This window comes from Bos javanicus, chromosome 11, assembly GCF_032452875.1.
Source record: "Bos javanicus breed banteng chromosome 11, ARS-OSU_banteng_1.0, whole genome shotgun sequence".
Classification (NCBI taxonomy): Eukaryota; Metazoa; Chordata; class Mammalia; order Artiodactyla; family Bovidae; genus Bos; species Bos javanicus.
In genome coordinates this window covers 3,140,214-3,158,233 of record NC_083878.1, presented here as the reverse complement: position 1 = coordinate 3,158,233, position 18,020 = coordinate 3,140,214, and the positions used below count along the sequence as shown (strand labels likewise).

At 51.1% G+C, this 18,020-nt stretch overlaps 1 protein-coding gene across 4 annotated transcripts; it reads left to right on the top strand.

The window, feature by feature from the left end:
- The first annotated feature begins 7,205 nt into the window (after positions 1–7,205).
- ACTR1B (actin related protein 1B) lies at positions 7,206–16,915 on the top strand. 4 transcript variants are annotated; one of them, XM_061431575.1, is made up of 12 exons: positions 7,469–7,484; positions 9,953–10,017; positions 10,772–10,981; positions 11,151–11,226; positions 12,180–12,319; positions 12,858–12,982; positions 13,208–13,424; positions 13,541–13,633; positions 13,713–13,887; positions 15,285–15,346; positions 15,577–15,617; positions 15,812–16,915. In XM_061431575.1, the coding sequence occupies exons 3-12, from the start codon at positions 10,979–10,981 to the stop codon at positions 15,912–15,914; spliced, it is 1,035 nt and encodes a 344-aa protein (XP_061287559.1). In that variant the 5' UTR covers positions 7,469–7,484; positions 9,953–10,017; positions 10,772–10,978; the 3' UTR covers positions 15,915–16,915. The 4 variants fall into 4 exon arrangements, with proteins under 4 accessions (XP_061287560.1, XP_061287558.1, XP_061287559.1 ...); XM_061431577.1 differs by having other exon boundaries at positions 7,470–7,484; positions 12,194–12,319; XM_061431574.1 differs by lacking the exon at positions 10,772–10,981 and having other exon boundaries at positions 7,217–7,484; positions 12,194–12,319.
- The last annotated feature ends 1,105 nt before the right edge of the window (positions 16,916–18,020 follow it).

Here is an 18,020-nt window from a genome sequence, read left to right as displayed (position 1 = left end):
AGATATAATACAAAGTAACTTATTTACAAAACAGAAAGACAAAACAAACCTATGGTTACCAAAGGGGGAAAGGGGGGAATAAATTAGGAGTTTGGGACTGGCAAATATAAACTACTATTATAAAGTAATAACAAGGTCATACTGTATAGCACGGGAAACTATATTCAATATCATGTGATAAACTGCAATGAAAAAGAATCTGGAAAAGAATATATACTTCTTTATATGTACATACATGTATATATAACTGAGTCATTTTGCTATACACCAGAAACTAACACAACACTGTAAACCAATTATATTTCAATAATAATAATAATAAAATTTAAAAGATCTAATATGAGAAGAGACACACTTATGGATCAGAAGACATTATGTTAAGATGTTAACTCTCCTCAAACTGACCTATAGATTCAATGCAAAACCAATCAAAATTCCAAGAGGCTTCCTCGAAGATATGGAGAAGCTGATCCCCAAATTGTGCAGAAGTCAAAGGATCCAGATTTTTCAAAACAATTTGAAAAAGAACAAAAGAGGACTTAACATTATCTGATTTCAAGATAGAGAAACCTACTATGAATAAGACCATGTGGTACTGACATATAGATCAATGGGACAGAGGGTCCAGAAATAAATTCATACGCACGAGGTCAACTGATAACTAACAAAGGTGCCAAATGACCTTTAACAGAATGTACCTTGGGGGCCCTGCCTCAGGCACTCTTTCTCCAGCACCATTGTTCTGCTGACAAGAGTCCTGAGGACTCTTCACAAGCTGGACCTTGGCACTTCTAAAGCTCAGGGGTGTGGTATGCAAATACTTTTTCATTTCCATTTCATATTTCATTTTAAAAAGCAACATATCAAAAGCACTTCCCTGGTGGCACAGTGGCTAGGAATCTCCACCAGTGCAGGGGACACAGGTTCAATCCCCTGTCCAGGAAGATCCCACATGCATAGAGCGACCAAGCCGGTGTGCCACAACTACTGAGCCTGCGCTCTAGGGCCTGCGAGCCACATCTAGTGAGCCCCTGTGTTGCAGCTACTGAAGCCTGAACACCTAGAGCCCATGCTCCACAAGAGAAGACACCACAATGGGAAGCCTGCACACTGCAACAAGGGAGTAGCCCCCACCCGCCGCAAAGAGAGAAAGCCTGCGCACAGCAACAGAGACCCAGCACAGCCAAAAACAACAAACAAACAAGGAAACAATTTTTAAAAAGAAACTTGAAAAAATGGGTAAAGGAATTGAGTAGACATTTACCCAGAGAAGATACACAAGTGGCCAATAAGAAAATTAAAAGCTATGCAACATCATGAATCACTGCTGCTGCTGCTAAGTCACTTCAGTCGTGTCCAACTCTGTGTGACCCCATAGACAGCAGCCCACCAGGCTCCCCTGTCCCTGGAATTCTCCAGGCCAGAACACTGGAGTGGGTTGCCATTTCCTCCTCCAATGCATGAAAGTGAAAAGTGAAAGTGAAGTTGCTCAGTCGTGTCCGACCCTCAGCGACCCCATGGACTGCAGCCCACCAGGCTCCTCCGTCCATAGGATTTTCTAGGCAAGAGTACTGGAGTGGGGTGCCATTGCCTTCTCTGCATGAATCACTGCAGAAATGCAAATCAAACCAATGATGAGCTACAATCTCATACTCATTAGGATGGCTATAATACAAAACAAAAACCAAATATAACCACCGTGATGAGGCTGTGGAGAAAGTCGAATCCTTGTGCACCGTTGTTGCGAATGAAAAATAACATATCCACTATGGAAGAGAGTTTGGCAGTTCTTAAAGCAATCAAAAGCAGAATTTTAATATAAATCAGCAATCCCATCAGTCTGTTCAGTTCAGTCGCTCAGTCATGTCCGACTCTTTGGGACTCCATGGACTGCAGCACGCCAGGCTTCCCTATCACCAATTCCTGGAGCTTGCTCAAACTCATGTCTATCTGGTCGGTGATGTCATCCAACCATCTCATCCTCTGACATCCCCTTCTCCTCCTGCCTTCAATCTTTCCCAGCATCATGGTCTTGGTCTTTTTCGATTGGTCAGTTCTTCACAAACTGACCAAAGCATGGGTGGCATGAGTCCTTCCAATGAATATTCTGGACTGATTTCCTTTCAGATTGACTGGCTTGATCTCCTTGCAGTCCAAGGGACTCTCAAGAGTCTTCTCCAACACCACAGTTCAAAAGTATCAATTCTTTGGCACTCAGCTTTCTTTATGGTCCAACTCTCACATCTATCCATGACTACTGGAAAAACCACAGCTTTGATTAGATGGACCTTTGTCAGTAAAGTAATGTCTTTGCTTTTTAATATGTTGTCTAGGTTTGTCATAGCTATTCTTTCGAGGAGTAAGCGTCCTTTAATTTCATGGCTGCAGTCACCATCTGCAGTGATTTTGGAACCCAGAATATAGTCTGTCACTGTTTCCACTGTTTTCCCATCTATTGCCATGAAGTGATGGGACTGGATGCCATGATCTTAGTTTTCTGAATGTTGAATTTTAAGTCATCTTTTAACTCTCCTCTTCCACTTTCTTCAAGAGGCTATTTAGTTCCTCTTCTCTTTCTGCCATAAGAGTGGTGTCATCTGCATATCTGAGGTTATTGATGTTTCTCCCTGCAATCCTGATTCCAGCTTGTGCTTCATCCAGTCCAGCATTCCACATTTATATGTACTTTGCATATAAATTAAATAATCAGGGTGACAATATACAGCTTTGATGTAGTCCTTTCTCTGTTTGGAACCAGTCTGTTGTTCCATGTCCAGTTCTAACTGTTGCTTCTTGACCTGCACACAGATTTCTCAGGAGGCAGGTAAGGTTGTCTGGTATTCCCATCTCTTTCAGAACTTTCCACAGTTTGTTGCAATCCACACAGTCAAAGGTTTTGCTATAGTCAATGAAGCAGAAGTAGATGTTTTTCTGAAATTCTCTTGTTTTTTCTATGATCCAACAACGGATGTTGGCAATTTGATCTCTGGTTCCTCTGCCTTTTCTAAATCCAGCTTGAACATCTGGAAGTTCTCGGTTCACATACTGTTGAAGCCTTTCTTGGAGAATTTTGAGCATTACTTTACCAGCGTGTGAGATGAGTGCAACTATGCAGTAGTTTGAGCATTCTTTGGCATTGCCTTTCTTTGGGATTGGAATGAAAACTGACCTTTTCCAGTCCTGTGGCCACTGCTGAGTTGTCCAAATTTGCTGGCATACTGAGTGCAGCACTTTCACAGCATCATCTTTTAGGATTTGAAATAGCTCAGCTGGAATTCCATCACCTCCACTAGCTTTGTTCGTAGTGATGCTTCCTAAGACCCACTTGACTGCACAGTCCAGGATGTCTGGCTGTAGGTGAGTGATAACACCATCATGGTTAACTGAGTCATGAAGATCTTTTTTGTACAGTTCTTCTGTGTATTCTTGCCACCTCTTCTTAATATCTTCTACTTCTGTTAGGTCCATACCATTTCTGTCCTTTATTGTGCCCATCTTTGCATGAAGTATTCCCTTGGTATCTCTAATTTCCTTGAAGAGATCTCTAGTCTTTCCCAATCCATTGTTTTCCTCTATTTCTTTGCACTGATTACTTAGGAAGGCTTTCTTATCTCTCCTTGATATTCTTGGAACTCTGCATTCAGATGAATATATATCCTTCCTTTTCTCCTTTGCTTTTTGCTTCTGCTCTTTTCTCAGCAATTTGTAAGGCCTCCTCAGCCAACCATTTTGCCTTTTTGTATTTCTTCTTCTTGGGGATGGTTTTAATCTTCGCCTTCTGTACAATGTTACCAACCTCTGTCCAAAGTTCTTCAGGCATTCTATCTATCAGATATAATCCCTTGGATCTATCTGAAACTTCCACTGTATAATCATAAGGGATTTGATTTAGGTCATACCTGAATGGTCTAGTGATTTTCCCTACTTTCTTCAACTTAAATCTGAATTTGGCAATAAGTTCATGATCTGAGCCATAGTCAGTTCCCAGTCTTGTTTTTGCTGACTGTATAGAGTTTCTCCATCTTCGGCTGCAAAGAATATAGTCAATCTGATTTCTGTATTGACCATCTGGTGATGTCCATGTGTAGAGTCTTCTCTTGTGTTGTTGGAAGAGGGTGTTTGCTATGACCAGTGCGTTCTTTTGCAAAACCCTGTTAGCCTTTGCTCTGCTTCATTCTGTACTCCAAGGCCAAATTTGCCTGTTACTCCAAGTATCTCTTGACTTCCTACTTTTGCATTCCAGTCCCCTGTGATGAAAAGGACATATGTTGGGGTGTTAGTTTAGAAGATCTTGTAGGTCTTCATAGAACCATTCAACTTCAGCTTCTTCAGCATTACTGGTTGGGGCATAGTCTTGGATTACTGTGAGACTGAATTGTTTGCCTTGGAAACAAACAGAGATCATTCTGTCGTTTTTGAGATTGCATCCAAGTACTGCATTTTGGACTCTTTTGCTGACTATGAGGGCTACTCCATTTCTTCTAAGAGATTCTTGGTCACACTTGTAGATATAATGGTCATCTGAATTAAATTCGCCCATTGCAGTCCATTTTAGTTCACTAATTCCTAAAATGTCTACGTTCACTCTTGCCATCTCCTGTTTAACCACTTTCAACTTACCTTGATTCATGGACCTAACATTCCAGGTTTCTATGCAATACTGTTCTTTATAGCATCAGACTTTACTTCCATCACCAGTCACATCCACAAATGGGTGTTCTTTTTTGCTTTGGCTCAGCCTCTTCATTCTTCCTGGAGCTATTTCTCCACTCTTCTCCAGTAGCATACTGGGCACCTACCAACCTGGGGAGTTCATCTTTCAGTATCATATCTTTTTGCCTCTTCATACAGTTCATGGGGTTCTCAAGGCAAGAATATTGAAGTGGCTTGCCATTCTCTTCTTCAGTGTACCACGTTTTGTCAAAACTCTTCACCATGACCCATCCATCTTGGGTAGCCCTATCCAGCATGGCTCATAGTTTCATTGAGTTAGACAAGGCTGTGATCCAAGTGATCAGTTTGGTTAGTTTTCTGTAACTGTGGTTTCCATTCTATCTTCCCTCTGATGGATAAGGGTAAGAGGCTCATGGGAGCCTCCTGATGGGAAGGACTAGTTGTGGGGAATCTGAGTCTTGCTCTGATGGGTGGGGCCATGCTCAGTAAATCTTTAATCCAGTCCAATCCCATATGGTGTTATATATCCCAGAGAATTGAAGGCAGAGTCTTGAAGAAGTATTTATACACCAATGTTCACAACAGTATTGCTTACAATAGCTAAAATGTGGAAGAGACCCAAGAATTCATCAACAGATGAATGGATAAGCAAAATGTAGTATGTACATACAATGGGATATACTTCAGCCATAAAAAGGAAGGAAATTCTGTCACATGGGAAATGGGAAGTTACTGTTTAATGAGTACAGCATTTCAGTGTTATAAGGTGAAAAATGTTATGGAGATGGATGGTGATAATTGTTGCACAATATTACAAATGTATTTAATACTGCTGAACCATATACTCTAAAATGAGTTAAGAAGAATCTTAAAAACAGTGGATATATGTATATGTATAACAGATTCACTTTGCTGTACACCTGAAACTGCACATTACAAACCAACTATACCCGAAATTAAGAGAATTTAATGGGTTATGATGGTAAATTGTATGTTGCATGGATTTTACCACAACTTAAAAATAAGGAAAAAGTAATATATACATGAACAGGGGCTTCCTAGGTAGCTCAGTGGTAAAGAATCTGCATGGCAATGCGGAAGATGCAGGAGATGTGGGTTCGATCCCTGAGTCAGGAAGATCCCCTGGAAAAGAGAATGGCAATCCACTCCAGTACTCTTGCCTGGGAAATTCCATGGACAGAGGGGCTTGGCTGGCTACAGTCCGTGGGGCCACAGAATAGCTGGACACAACTGAGCAACTCAGCTGCTGCTGCTGCTGCTGCTGCTGCTGCTAAGTCGCTTCAGTCGTGTCCGACTCTGTGCTACCCCATAGACGGCAGCCCACCAGGCTTCCCAGCACCCATGCACAAATACATGAACAAATTAAAAAATTAAAATAAAAGTTCACATTGTACAAAGAATTTGCTCTTCATTCCCCCACCTTTGCCAGTGGTCCCCCTTCCCCATATTAAAAATTCTTGAAGGTTTCTCAGACATTCTTCAGAGCCATTCACACATAAAACATTCTGGACAGTGTGACTGCCTTTCTTTGCCTTGACTTAGCCATATGTCCTGATGTATTTCGTATCAGATTATATAGAACTCCTTCCTTATTTTAAACAGTTGCACGCTGACCCATTTTATGAACGCATAGACACCAGATACAAATGAACACATAACTATGATTCTACTTGCATAAAATTCCAAAATAGGCTAAACTAACCTGTGGTGACCTGTAGACTGGAGGATAGCAGTCCCTTTCGAGGAAGAAGAGGGCAGTGAGCAAGAGGGGCGGGAGGCTTCTGGAGTGCTGCTCATGCTGTTTTTTAAGCTCAGTGTTCACAAGTTAATAATTCATTGAAATGTACACTTAACGATTTCTGCACTTTCCTGTATGATGTTGTGCTTCAACTTGGCCAAATTTAATCTCATAGTCTAGTGGGAAAGTTCTATAGAGCGGCAAATAACTATAGCTCAGTGTGGTCAATGAATTCAGGACTGAGTATCTTCTTGCCCTGTGGACCCCTGAGCGGTTGGAGGCTCCCCGCGTGCTCTTCCCAGCTGCTGCCAACAGGATAACTGTTGGGCAAGGTACACACGCGTTGAGGCTCCTCGGTTCCCGTATCTGTAAAATCGGAAAATAACAGCTAAGTAATTGCAAGGGTGTAATATAATCATCTATGTAAAATGAGCAGAAGTGCTGCGCAAGCACTAAGCTGGTGCTGCATTCACTTCAGCTACCGTTATCACGAAATTATCATTTTTATAAGGAAAAGGATCTTCCTCAGTGCTCAGTAAAGAAATGCTTTGTGTGAAAAATCCACCGCCGGCCTCCTTGGGGACTGCTCGCTGAAGAAACAAGAGTCCTGGACGAGTAAACTACCAGCCCTCCGGCTCCGACCGCGCCTTCTTTAAGCGCGGAGCGATGACGTCACCCGCACGCGCTGCAGCCTACCTTGGAGGCGCCCGGGCAGTTCTTCCCGGCGCCTCCATTGGCTGGCCAGCACCCGACGGCCCCGCCCCTTTGCCCTCGCGGGCCCCCGGCTCCGGGTGTCAATCTGCCTAGGTGGGAGCGGTGACTGGCCGCGGGGCCCGCCCTCTTGAAATTCTCCGCCGGGCTCGCGTAGGCTGCGTGCTTGGGGTGGGAGGGGCGCAGCAGCGCGTCAGGAGCCGCGGTGGTCCCGGTCCGCCCGCCTGCCTGCCTGCCAGCCGTTGGTTACTACTGCAGCCCGCCTGCTGGGCAGGGCCGGCCCGGCCCGGCCATGGAGTCCTACGATATCATCGCCAACCAGCCCGTGGTCATCGACAACGTGAGGCTTGGCAACCGGGGGGGAGGGCGGGGTGGACGAGTCGAGGTCCGCAGGGACCCCCGCCCGTCTTGCCTGGTCCTCGGCTCGTTGCCGGCCCGCCACTCCTGCGGGCTGTCCCCACTTGGCCCTGTATCCCGAGCCGCGGGACCAGCCCCCCGCAAGCGTGGCAGAACCCCAGCCCCAGCGCTCCCTGAGCAGGCGGGGAGGTCGGGAGAGGAAGGGGTCCCATGTGTCTGGCAGCGCTTGATCAGCATCTAGAGAGCCGGGGTACAGCCGGGCGACCGACCGATGCACCGATATGCCAGGCCCGGGGACTCACCCCGGACCCTTCTCGGTGGAGAGTAGGCTCACTGGATGGGTTTCGACCCCAGCCCCATTACCTCTCCTCAGGCTTTGGCTGCCCTCCTACTGGAGGAAAGACAGTGTTTGCCCCTTTGCACACTGCTGGCCCCATCTTTTGGGGACGCTTAACCTGCGGGCCTCTACAATAGCTCTTCCCAAGTGCTGCACCCCCAGGCAGCACTTCCAGGGTAGGCAGGCCCCACTACGCCCTTTTCCTGGGACTGCGGAAATGCACGTTAAGTTTTGCCAACCATATACCCGCCGCTGCCTGACTGGGCACTCGCCTGCTTTGACCCTTTCCTTAAGTGCTCCTTGAGCCAAGGGGATGTTCCACAGCTGGGAGGGCAGTGGAGAGAATTCAGGACCACTCTTCCCAGGACCTGTAAGCAGTTTGGGGGTCTGGCTTGGAAACCTCAGAGGAAAGTTGCCTGGCTCCATCGTGGTCTTGTCCTTCAGCACCGTAGCTCAGCTCAGCATGCTTTCTGGTCTATAGGAAGAAGATAAAGGGCAGGGATCAGTGGATCTGCCCCTAGCTGAGTGTCTACCTCTGAACAGTGGGCCTTGGAGTTTTTAATAATGACTCACTGCTCTTTCTGGGATCTGTCTCCCTGCACATGATCCCCATGTAATCTCTGAATGGCTGTCTGTTTTGGAGTAACCATGTGAGGGCCCTGAGTCACAGCAGGGGTGTTTAATAAGATAGCTGAAGCTGGGCTTGGGGATGCTCTCCATCAGGCTTCAGGAAGGATCAGCCACTTCCTTTCTTGGCAGGCTACTCAACAAGTTTGAGTTTTGAGAACAACCTGCTTGGTCCCACTGGGCTGTTTCTTTCTCTTTTTAAAAAACTTTATTTTGTATTGCCTGCGTGCTCACTCACTCAGTCATTTCTGACTCCTTGCGACCCTATGGGCTGTAGCCCACCAGGCTCCTCTGTCCATGGGATTCTCCAGGCAAGAATACTGGAGTGGGTTGCCATGCCCTCCTCCAGGGGCTCTTCCTGACCCAGGGATCAAACCTGCATCTCTTCTGTCTCCTGCTTTGGCAGGCGGGTTCTTTACCATGAACACCACACAAGAAGCCCATTTTGTATTGGAGAATAGCCAATTAAAAAACAATGTTCTGATAGTTTCAGGTGAACAGCAAAGGGACTCTGCCATATGAACACATGTATCCATTCTCCCCCAAACTCTAGGGGATGTTTATTTCTTCTCTCCAGGCCCCAAGGGTGGTGATGGGTGGTGGAGAGAGAGGTTGAGATGCTGATTCCTGCTGTGGGTGGGAGGTTTCTAGATACCAGGATCCCTTTAAAAGTCTCCATCCAGCTTCCATGCTGGAGCAGTGGCAGGACCAAGCTCTCCTCCTGTTGTCTCTGGGGAAGCCACTTGAAGAGGAGTGCTAGTTGGTCCCCATGCACCCAGTATCTTCCCCAGCCAGTCCTGTCTGTGGTCCATAGCTGCTGAGGGGAGTGGGCTGTGCTTTTTCAAACATCTGGGAAAAAAACCATAAGCAACCAACCTTAAGGGTTGCTTCTTGCTAAGGAGTCCTCCTGCCTGGAGCCGACCCACAAGTGTGCCTAGGAGGGTGTACTCCATCTCCACACTGGTGATGTTCTGGCTTGGATAATGCTTGGTGATGTGCCCTGTGCTCTGTAGGATGTTTAGCAGCATCCCTAGCCTCTACCCACTTAGATGGCAATAACAGCCTCTGCCCCCAGTCTTCAGACATTGTCAGATTTGGGGCTGCATGCATGCTCCATTGCTAAGTTGTGTCTGAATCTTTACGGCCCCATGGACTGCAGCCCACCAGGCTCCTCTGTCCATGGGATTTCCCAGGCAAGAATACTGGAGTGGGTTGCCATCTCCTTCTCCAGGGGATCTTCCCAATGCAGGGATTGACCTCACATCTCCTGCATTGGCAGGCAGATTCTTTACCACTGAGCCACCTGGGAAGCCCTCAAATTAGGGGGATGAGATGTAAAGTTGCCCCTAGTTTTGAATGGCCTTGCCCTCTTGGCAGGATCTCGGGCTTCCTTCCCAGGCTACTATCGGGGGAAGCCCTCTCCACAGCAGGGCACCACCTTCATCTGGAGATGAATGTTGGAATCTAGCTGCTGTTTTTCTTTGCAGGGTTCCGGGGTGATCAAGGCTGGCTTTGCAGGAGACCAGATTCCCAAATACTGTTTTCCAAACTAGTAAGTGTTGCTCAGGCAGTATTCCTAACCCTTTGATTTGCTTCTGGGGAGAACATGGGTCTTGTGTCACAACTCTCTTTGAGGCTAACTCTTGCCCCTGCCTGTAAGGGAAAGCACCAGATTTGTGAAGCTGGTGCTGTGAAGGGCTATGGAAGAAGACAGGCACTCTGGGCTGTCTTGAGTCTGGTTTTGGTCCCTCCTGGAGCTGGAAAGGAGGAGCTACCACCAGCATTCCCCTGGGAACAGGGCATGGTAGCAGCAGCAAGAACACAAGAGAGACCTAAACCCAGAGGAGAAAGAATGGGGAGTTACTGCTGCTCCTTCCCCCCAGGAAATGCTCTCTTCAGGGCTCATTTATTTTCAGACTCTAGAAGATACATTGTGCGGTCAGGGGGAATCCTTCCCTGCATGATGCCAGTGATGGCAGAGGAGAGAGGGGAGTGAAACCCAGGGAAATTTGGGGGCACTCCACCGGCCGCTCAAGCCCATTGGGAAGTTTTCCCTTGATGGTGTTTTGTTTCAAATCCTGGAGGCCTTAGAGCTTAGTGGCCAAAGCCAGGGTAGGGGAGTCCTCAGGCCCCTGAAGTAACTGTCCATGTCAAGACAAAGCCTGCATGGGGTATCCAGGCCTCAGCTGTCCTTTCTGAACTCACCTGGAGTGTAATTAAAGGTTCCTCTTGATGTGCAGGGAAGTTGGGTGAGATTTTGGAATGGTAGCTCGTCCACTCTGCCAAGAGCTGCATCTGTGTTTCAGAAGCCCTGGCAGGAAGAAGGACGGGATTGACTGAGTGAGAGAGGGGTCTACGAAGGAGCCATGGCCCTGCTTCCTGGGGCCACCCCACCTTGTTCTACCCCCGTGAAATCCACAGTGAGGGCTGAGTCATCATGGCTGCAGAAGCAGACCCTCTGCCAGGGCTGACATTCCAGACCTCTTGGCCCTCTCTGGGAGGGCTGGTGGGAAATGGTGGGAACCCCTTTTCTTCTGACCCTGAGTCTTCTGTCCTTCCAAGGCCTGCTCTGTGGTCCCATGGCCCGTAGGCCTAGCTTCTGACCATTGGAGTCGGACTTTGGTTTTCCTAGACTAGGCTCGGCTATGGCCCCTGCCCATCTCCCTGACTTTTCTGTCCCTGCAGTGTCGGGCGCCCCAAGCACATGCGGGTGATGGCTGGAGCCCTGGAAGGAGACCTCTTTATCGGACCGAAAGCAGAGGTAACATCTGTGGTGTCTGTCTGTGCCTGGGTTGAGGTCTTCTGTCCTAGGAGCCTTGACTGGTGGTCAGAGGGCCCTGGGCCCTCTCTGGGACCATCTACTGGGTGTCATAAGCACTGTGGTCCATTTGCTCTGTGAGATGGTCCAGGGTTCCTGTGTAAGGCGACACAGTAAGACCACTTCGTGCCCCTTCCTTTAGAAGCCACAGAGGAAAGAACTGGTTAAATGAGTCACTTGGACTGATGACTGATCGAGAAGGCCAGCTCTGTGCTCCAGCTGGGGGGTTGAGGGGGTGGGGAAGGGACTGCACAGCCAGGTGAGGCCCTTGGGAGGAGGAGCGAGTGGGGGCGGGGGTGGCAGGGACTGACCAGCAAGTGCAGTTGAGGCACCTGAGGAAGACAGGAAGGGGTGCTGAGGACCCAGAAAATGCGGTCAGCAGGAGCCGCAGCTGTGGGTGAGAGAATGGTACTGGACAGAAGGACCGCGTTGTGGGGGGACGTTGAAGGGCAGGTCTCTGCGAGACACACCTGTACTGGCTGAAGAGCTGGGAGGAGAGGTGGCAGCACGTGGCCACAGGAGGGGCCACATAGGATGGCTGGCGTAGGATCGGCCGTCACAGAGGCTCCTGGCGCTGATGAGGACAGGAACTGAAGTGGCGGTGGAGCTGGAGGTCAGGCTGTGTGTGAGGCTGGAAGGGAAGGATGTGCTAGTAGTGACCGTAGAGGACACGGGCCGTGGGGAAAGGAATGGGGGCACTCTGGGGTTCGGGGGAGCATGCCACCACCCTCTGTGGTCCTGGACTGGACTCTCAGAGCCAGGGAAACAACTGGGCAGATGAACCCATGCCGGGTTAAGGATGTAAGGGGCACAGGGACCCCCGGTGAGCGGATGAAGGGGTGGCCCCCCGGAGGGCAGAGACCAGCTGCTGGGTGAGTGTCTGCTGCCACCTCCAGCCTCCGGTCTGCAGGAGCACCGGGGGCTGCTGGCCATCCGCTACCCCATGGAGCACGGCGTGGTGAGGGACTGGAACGACATGGAGCGGATCTGGCAGTACGTCTACTCTAAGGACCAGCTGCAGACCTTCTCGGAGGAGGTGGGGCCGCGGCGCCCTCTCCCTGCCCCGCCTGCGGCGTCTGCGTCAGGCTTCCACACTTTCTCTGGCTCTTGTCTGGCATGAAGCCCCTGCATTGTGTGGGTGTGGGTCCCTGCCGCCCCTCTGCCCCGCATTGTGTGGGTGTGGGTCCCTGCCTCCCCTCCGCCCCGTATTGTGTGGGTGGGGGTCCCTGCCACCCCTCCGCCCCAAATTGTGTGGATGTGGGTCCCTGCCGCCCCTCCGCCCCGCATTGTGTGGGTCCCTGCCACCCCTCTGCCCCGCATTGTGTGGGTGTGGGTCCCTGCCACCCCGCATTGTGTGGGTGTGGGTCCGCACAGCTAGCGGCTGCCAGGTAGAATATTACAGGGGGCGCTGGGTCTTTGGAAGACTCACTGCTGGCAGATGACGTGCTGGCGCCCTCGGGAGGGATGGGAGACGGCAGGTTTGTGTGCTCCCGGGTAGGTGGCTCTCTGGAAAGATCCCGGCGGGGCCTGCACGTTGCCTTTGCACCTGCCCGCAACCCTGCCGTCTCCTGCAGCATCCTGTTCTTCTTACGGAAGCGCCGCTCAACCCGAGTAAGAATCGGGAGAAGGCGGCGGAGGTGTTCTTCGAGACCTTCAACGTGCCGGCCCTGTTCATCTCCATGCAGGCCGTGCTCAGCCTGTGAGTGCTCCCTTGGCCCTGGTCCTCGCATCTCTGGCCTCCTGATTGGGATGCCGTGGCGCCTGACTTCCCTGTACAAACAGCCTTCCGATGATGATCCCTACTGGGGGGCCTGTGGGTCCCTTTCTCAGACCAGATAATGCACACGCCCCGGGGTCCCTTCCAGGGGTGCGGAGGTCCCAGTGCCTCAGTGGCTGAGGTGAAGGGATGCTGACCTGGTGACAGGTACGCCACAGGACGCACGACTGGAGTGGTTTTGGACTCGGGGGACGGGGTCACACACGCCGTCCCCGTCTACGAGGGTTTCGCCATGCCCCACTCCATCATGCGGGTGGACATTGCTGGCCGCGACGTCTCCCGCTACCTCCGGCTGCTGCTGCGCAAGGAGGGGGCGGACTTTCACACCTCGGCTGAGTTTGAGGTCGTCCGGACCATCAAAGAGGTGACTCGGGGCAGGGAGTGGGGAAGCGGGGGTGGTCGGACCCAGCATGAGGTTGAGCCCTGGGTGTGCGGGTCCCTGTGGCCACCTCCTGAGAGCCCTGTCTCTGCCCACCGCAGCGGGCCTGCTACCTGTCCATCAACCCGCAGAAGGATGAGGCTCTGGAGACAGAGAAGGTGCAGTACACCCTGCCAGACGGCAGCACGCTCAACGTAAGTTCAGGCCGGACGCAGGCGGGTGATGATGCCGGGACTGGAGGAGGCGGGACTAACTTCATCTTGTTTTCCGAAGGTGGGACCAGCGCGGTTCCGGGCCCCTGAGCTGCTGTTCCAGCCAGACCTGATAGGGGATGAGAGTGAGGGACTCCATGAGGTGCTGGTCTTCGCCATCCACAAGTCTGACATGGATCTGCGCCGCACGCTGTTTGCCAACATCATGCTTTCTGGTGGCTCCACGCTTTTCAAAGGTACCTAGTTGGGATGGTATGGCTTGGAGGCCACAGGTAGTGTGGCCCTCAGACTGCACCCCAATTCCTGAAATCCTGGGACATGGCCCATTTTCTGTGGGTTTTTTGGATGTTCAGTGAGTTGTTTTTTTTTTTTTTAAGGGATAGATTTGAAATTAAATTTTGTTTACAAATAGATGGTAAGTTTGATGAGGTCTAAAATGTATTCGATGAAGTCTGCCTTCTATTGCCCTGGTCACCCAGTTCCCTCCCCACAGTTATTGTTAGTTTCTCAGGTAACATCTGTGCCTAGATAAAGCATCCTTTTTACTTAGCCCTGGACTTTACTCTCTGGACTTTCCAGGTGGCTCAGTAGTAAAGAATCAGCTTGCCAATGCGGGAGATATGGGTTCAATCCATGGCTCAGGAAGATCCCTTGGAGAAGGAAATGGCAACCCACTCCAGTATTCTAGCCTGGAGAATTCCATGGAGAGGAGCCTGGCGGGCTACAGTCCATGGGGTTTCGAAGAGTCAGACCTGACTTAGCGACAGAGCAGGAACACGAGCATACTCTCCAGCTCCTGTGTTGTTGATTTTGCTCCACAGACGGCAGATGTTTGTGTAGGTTCTCTTTATCTGGCCCTGAGGGCTGGATGTGCCATTGAACCATTAACCTGCTGATGGCCTTGGAGGTGGTGAAATTCTCTCTCATCACAAAAATGTTCCACTGGGTGATTGCATGCACTATCATTTCACGTAATGGGAAGATACCTGAAAGATAAATCCTAGGGATGGAATTGCTGAGTCAGAGGGTACACATGTGTGCACTTGATACCTGGTAGATATCACAAGTTTCCCTCCTGAGAGGCTCCCCCAGTTATGGCAGTCCCCCAGCCCCGTCCCAGCACTGTGCGAGACGTTTGCCTGTCTACTGGATGGAAGTGACTGCTTGTTCTCCTGACTCATCATTTGCCTTTGACTGCTTCTGGTGGTTTTGGCTCTGGAGTGTCAAGGGGGAGAGGGTAGGGGTCAGGCAGTGGTGGGTGACTTGGGGTTCCATCTCCTGCTGCCTTCCTTCCTGAAGAGGGAAGCGGGCCCACCTGCAGGCACACTGCTGGGTCTTTCCTGCCTTTGGTGTGGTTCTCTCCACCCTTACTCCTGGCAAGAATGACTAAAACAAGGACTTCCCTGGCAGTCCAGTGGTTAAGACTGCACACTTCCACTACAGGGGGCATGGGTCCGATCCCTGGTCAGAGAACTAAGATCCCACATGCTGCATGGCATGGCCAAAAAATAAAATAGTAGCTTAAAAAATAAAAAAAAGTGGCTGGGGCTGAGGCACCAGAAGTTGGATGTGAGGGAGCTAGTGATGAAAGGTCAGATGTGAACCCTGGGTTCAGCCAGCCTTGTGTTCACAGGCTTTGGTGATCGATTACTAAGTGAAGTAAAGAAGCTTGCCCCAAAGGACGTCAAAATCAAGGTGAGGTTGTGGGGAGTCCCTGTAGGGCATGGGGGTGCTGGGCAACTTTGACCTGGGGAGGGAAGGGCAAGAAGCACTGTTAGATGTCCTCTGACTTCACACCCAGCCCGGCCCTGCTGCCCTTCCGGCTCCTGGCTGAGGCCTGGCTGCAGGCACTGGGGGAAGTGCCCCCAAGGCTGGGATGGGGGTGCTGGGAGGGCAGGGCAGTTACACTGTGCTGTTCCCTCCAGATCTCAGCCCCTCAGGAACGGCTGTACTCCACGTGGATCGGGTAAGGCGGGACCCAGAGCCGAGGCCCTAGGAGGAGGCCTCTGTGCTCTGGACACTTTTTCCTGGGCTGGTCCAGGCCAGGTGGAGGCGGGGGGATGTCCCCCGCAGGTTAGAAAAGTTGAGTCCTGGGCGCCCAGGGCGGGTGGCTGGCTCAGCCCTCAGGTCCCCAAGAATGCTGTCCCTCCCTCCTCACAGGGGCTCTATCCTGGCCTCACTGGACACTTTTAAGAAGATGTGGGTATCCAAAAAGGAGTATGAAGAGGACGGCTCCCGGGCTATTCATCGAAAAACCTTCTAGTGGCCAAGGAGGAAGGCGTAGCTCTGGGAGGAAGGGGGAACCAGAGTTCTTAACCCTCTGTGGTTGGGTTCACAGATGAGGCCTGGACCCCCTGCACGCCCTGAACCCTGGGCAAGTGGTGCCACAGCGCTTCCCTAAGCCTCCCCTACACACATGTGCACACGTGCACACACATAACATACACACACACACGGTCACAGTTAGCTGCATGGATGGGAGGCTGGAGCTGGAAGATAGGAATTGAGGGGCCCAGCTTTGGATGGTTCTGGGTGTCCCCCTTGGCAGAGCCAGTTAGGCCCATGGTTCTCTGCTTCCCCAAGCTCCAAGGCCAGACACCGGAACGCCCCCATTGCCTCTGACAGAACCCCTCCGAGAGTGCCTGGATGCCTGGGTGACTAGCCCTGGGGAGTGGCGGGGTCGGGGCGGGGGGGGGGTGGCTGGGGGCGGGCACCAGCAGTTCCTTCTGCTGTGTGACCGCTCCTTGTGCCACATCCTTATCCTGACCCAACCGGGCAGCCCAGAAGGCCACACCTTGGCGTCCCTGACCCCCTCACGCTCTGTCCTCTTGTCTTCCCAGGTGGGTGCTTTGGTGTAGACTGAGTTCTGGGCAGTCTTCTGACCCCAGTGAGGGGGTGTGGGCCAGGGTCCAGCCCTGTGGAACCAGGACAGGATGCATGGGGTTTGGGCAGCCACAGCGGGTTGTGCTTTCTCCCCATCAAAGCACTTCATGGACTTGCTGCTCCCTCTCCTTTACCCCAGTACCTGGGACAGGAAGGGTTAATGGTCTTCATTTGTTGAGGGGAAGCCACTTAATCAGGAGTCAGACCTAGTGGGGGAGAGGGGAGGCACATTTCCTTCTCCCACGAAAGAGGTCTTCATTTACCCTATGGCCAGGACCCCCATCTCCCTCTCCCACATATGTACAATAACTCAACACAGTTGCCTGAAAAAACTTTTTTTGTAAGTCATTATAGTAATAATTATGGAAAAGGCCCAGCGCATGGCTCTCTTTTCATGTGTTTCTTTGCACTGTTTGCTCACACATCCCTGGGGACCAAAGCAGTGGGGCTCTGGTGGCGGCTCAGAAGCCTGCAGCCTCAGCGGTTGGTGGGGCGACGCAGCACGGGAGGCCCCGGAGGTTGGGCTCTCAGCCTGGTGGCACAATTCCCCAGGCTCTTTACACGCCTGCTGCAGTGCACCAGGAGAAGCAGGTGGCATGCTGCCCTCCTCCCCCTTATTCCCAGATGGGGCCTTGTGGCAGGTGGGGCTCAGTGGGCCCGTGTTCTCACCTGTTCTGTTTGGAGCACCTCTGCTGCCTGGCTGCGATGAAGCTGAGGCCGACACACCAACACTGATGCAAGTTCCCAGTTCAGACAAGAAGGGCGGGTGATGGGAGAGATGTAGACGGCTGTGCCAATGAGCTGGGTTCTGAAGGGAGAAGCTGAGCAGCATGGAGAGGAAGGGCGGTAGAGGAGGAGGGAGCCGTGAGAAGTGAGTTTGGAGTGACTGCCCTCTTCCGCCTCCATCAAACACTTGAACACATACAGTAGGTCCAGGAAGTGTTATGTGTTTGGAGCCAATGGTAAACAAGACATATCTTTGCTCCCCAAAACATACATATCAGGGAAGAAAGGTAAACAGCCTGTTTCAGTACAGAATTGCTATGTCTAAGCCAGGAGGTGGGGCAGGCTGACTTGCTTTTATCCAGGAGGGGTTAGCCAGGTAAACAGGGCATGTTCCTGGGAGAGGTAAGAGTTCAAAGAAATGCCTCGGACCCATGGGGCTAGAAAAAAAGACAAGGACCAGAGTGATGCCAGAGCAGCAGGGCAGGGTGAGTGCTCTTTGGCCATGATGTGAGGTAAACCAAAGGGGTAAGTTGGAGCGAGCGTGTCAGGGCTCTTGAGAGGGCTTTTAGCAGTGTCTTGGGTGATGGGCAGTCAGCTGGGGGTGCATGGTTACCATAGATGTATGTTGAAGGCAGTGACACCCCAGTAGGAGTAAGCACATAAAATACCCAGGTCTTGGTTTCTAAATACAATTCTTCAAAGGAAGGAGTCAGAGCTCCTTGGACAAATTGCAGATCTGGGGCAGAGATCTGAACCTGGG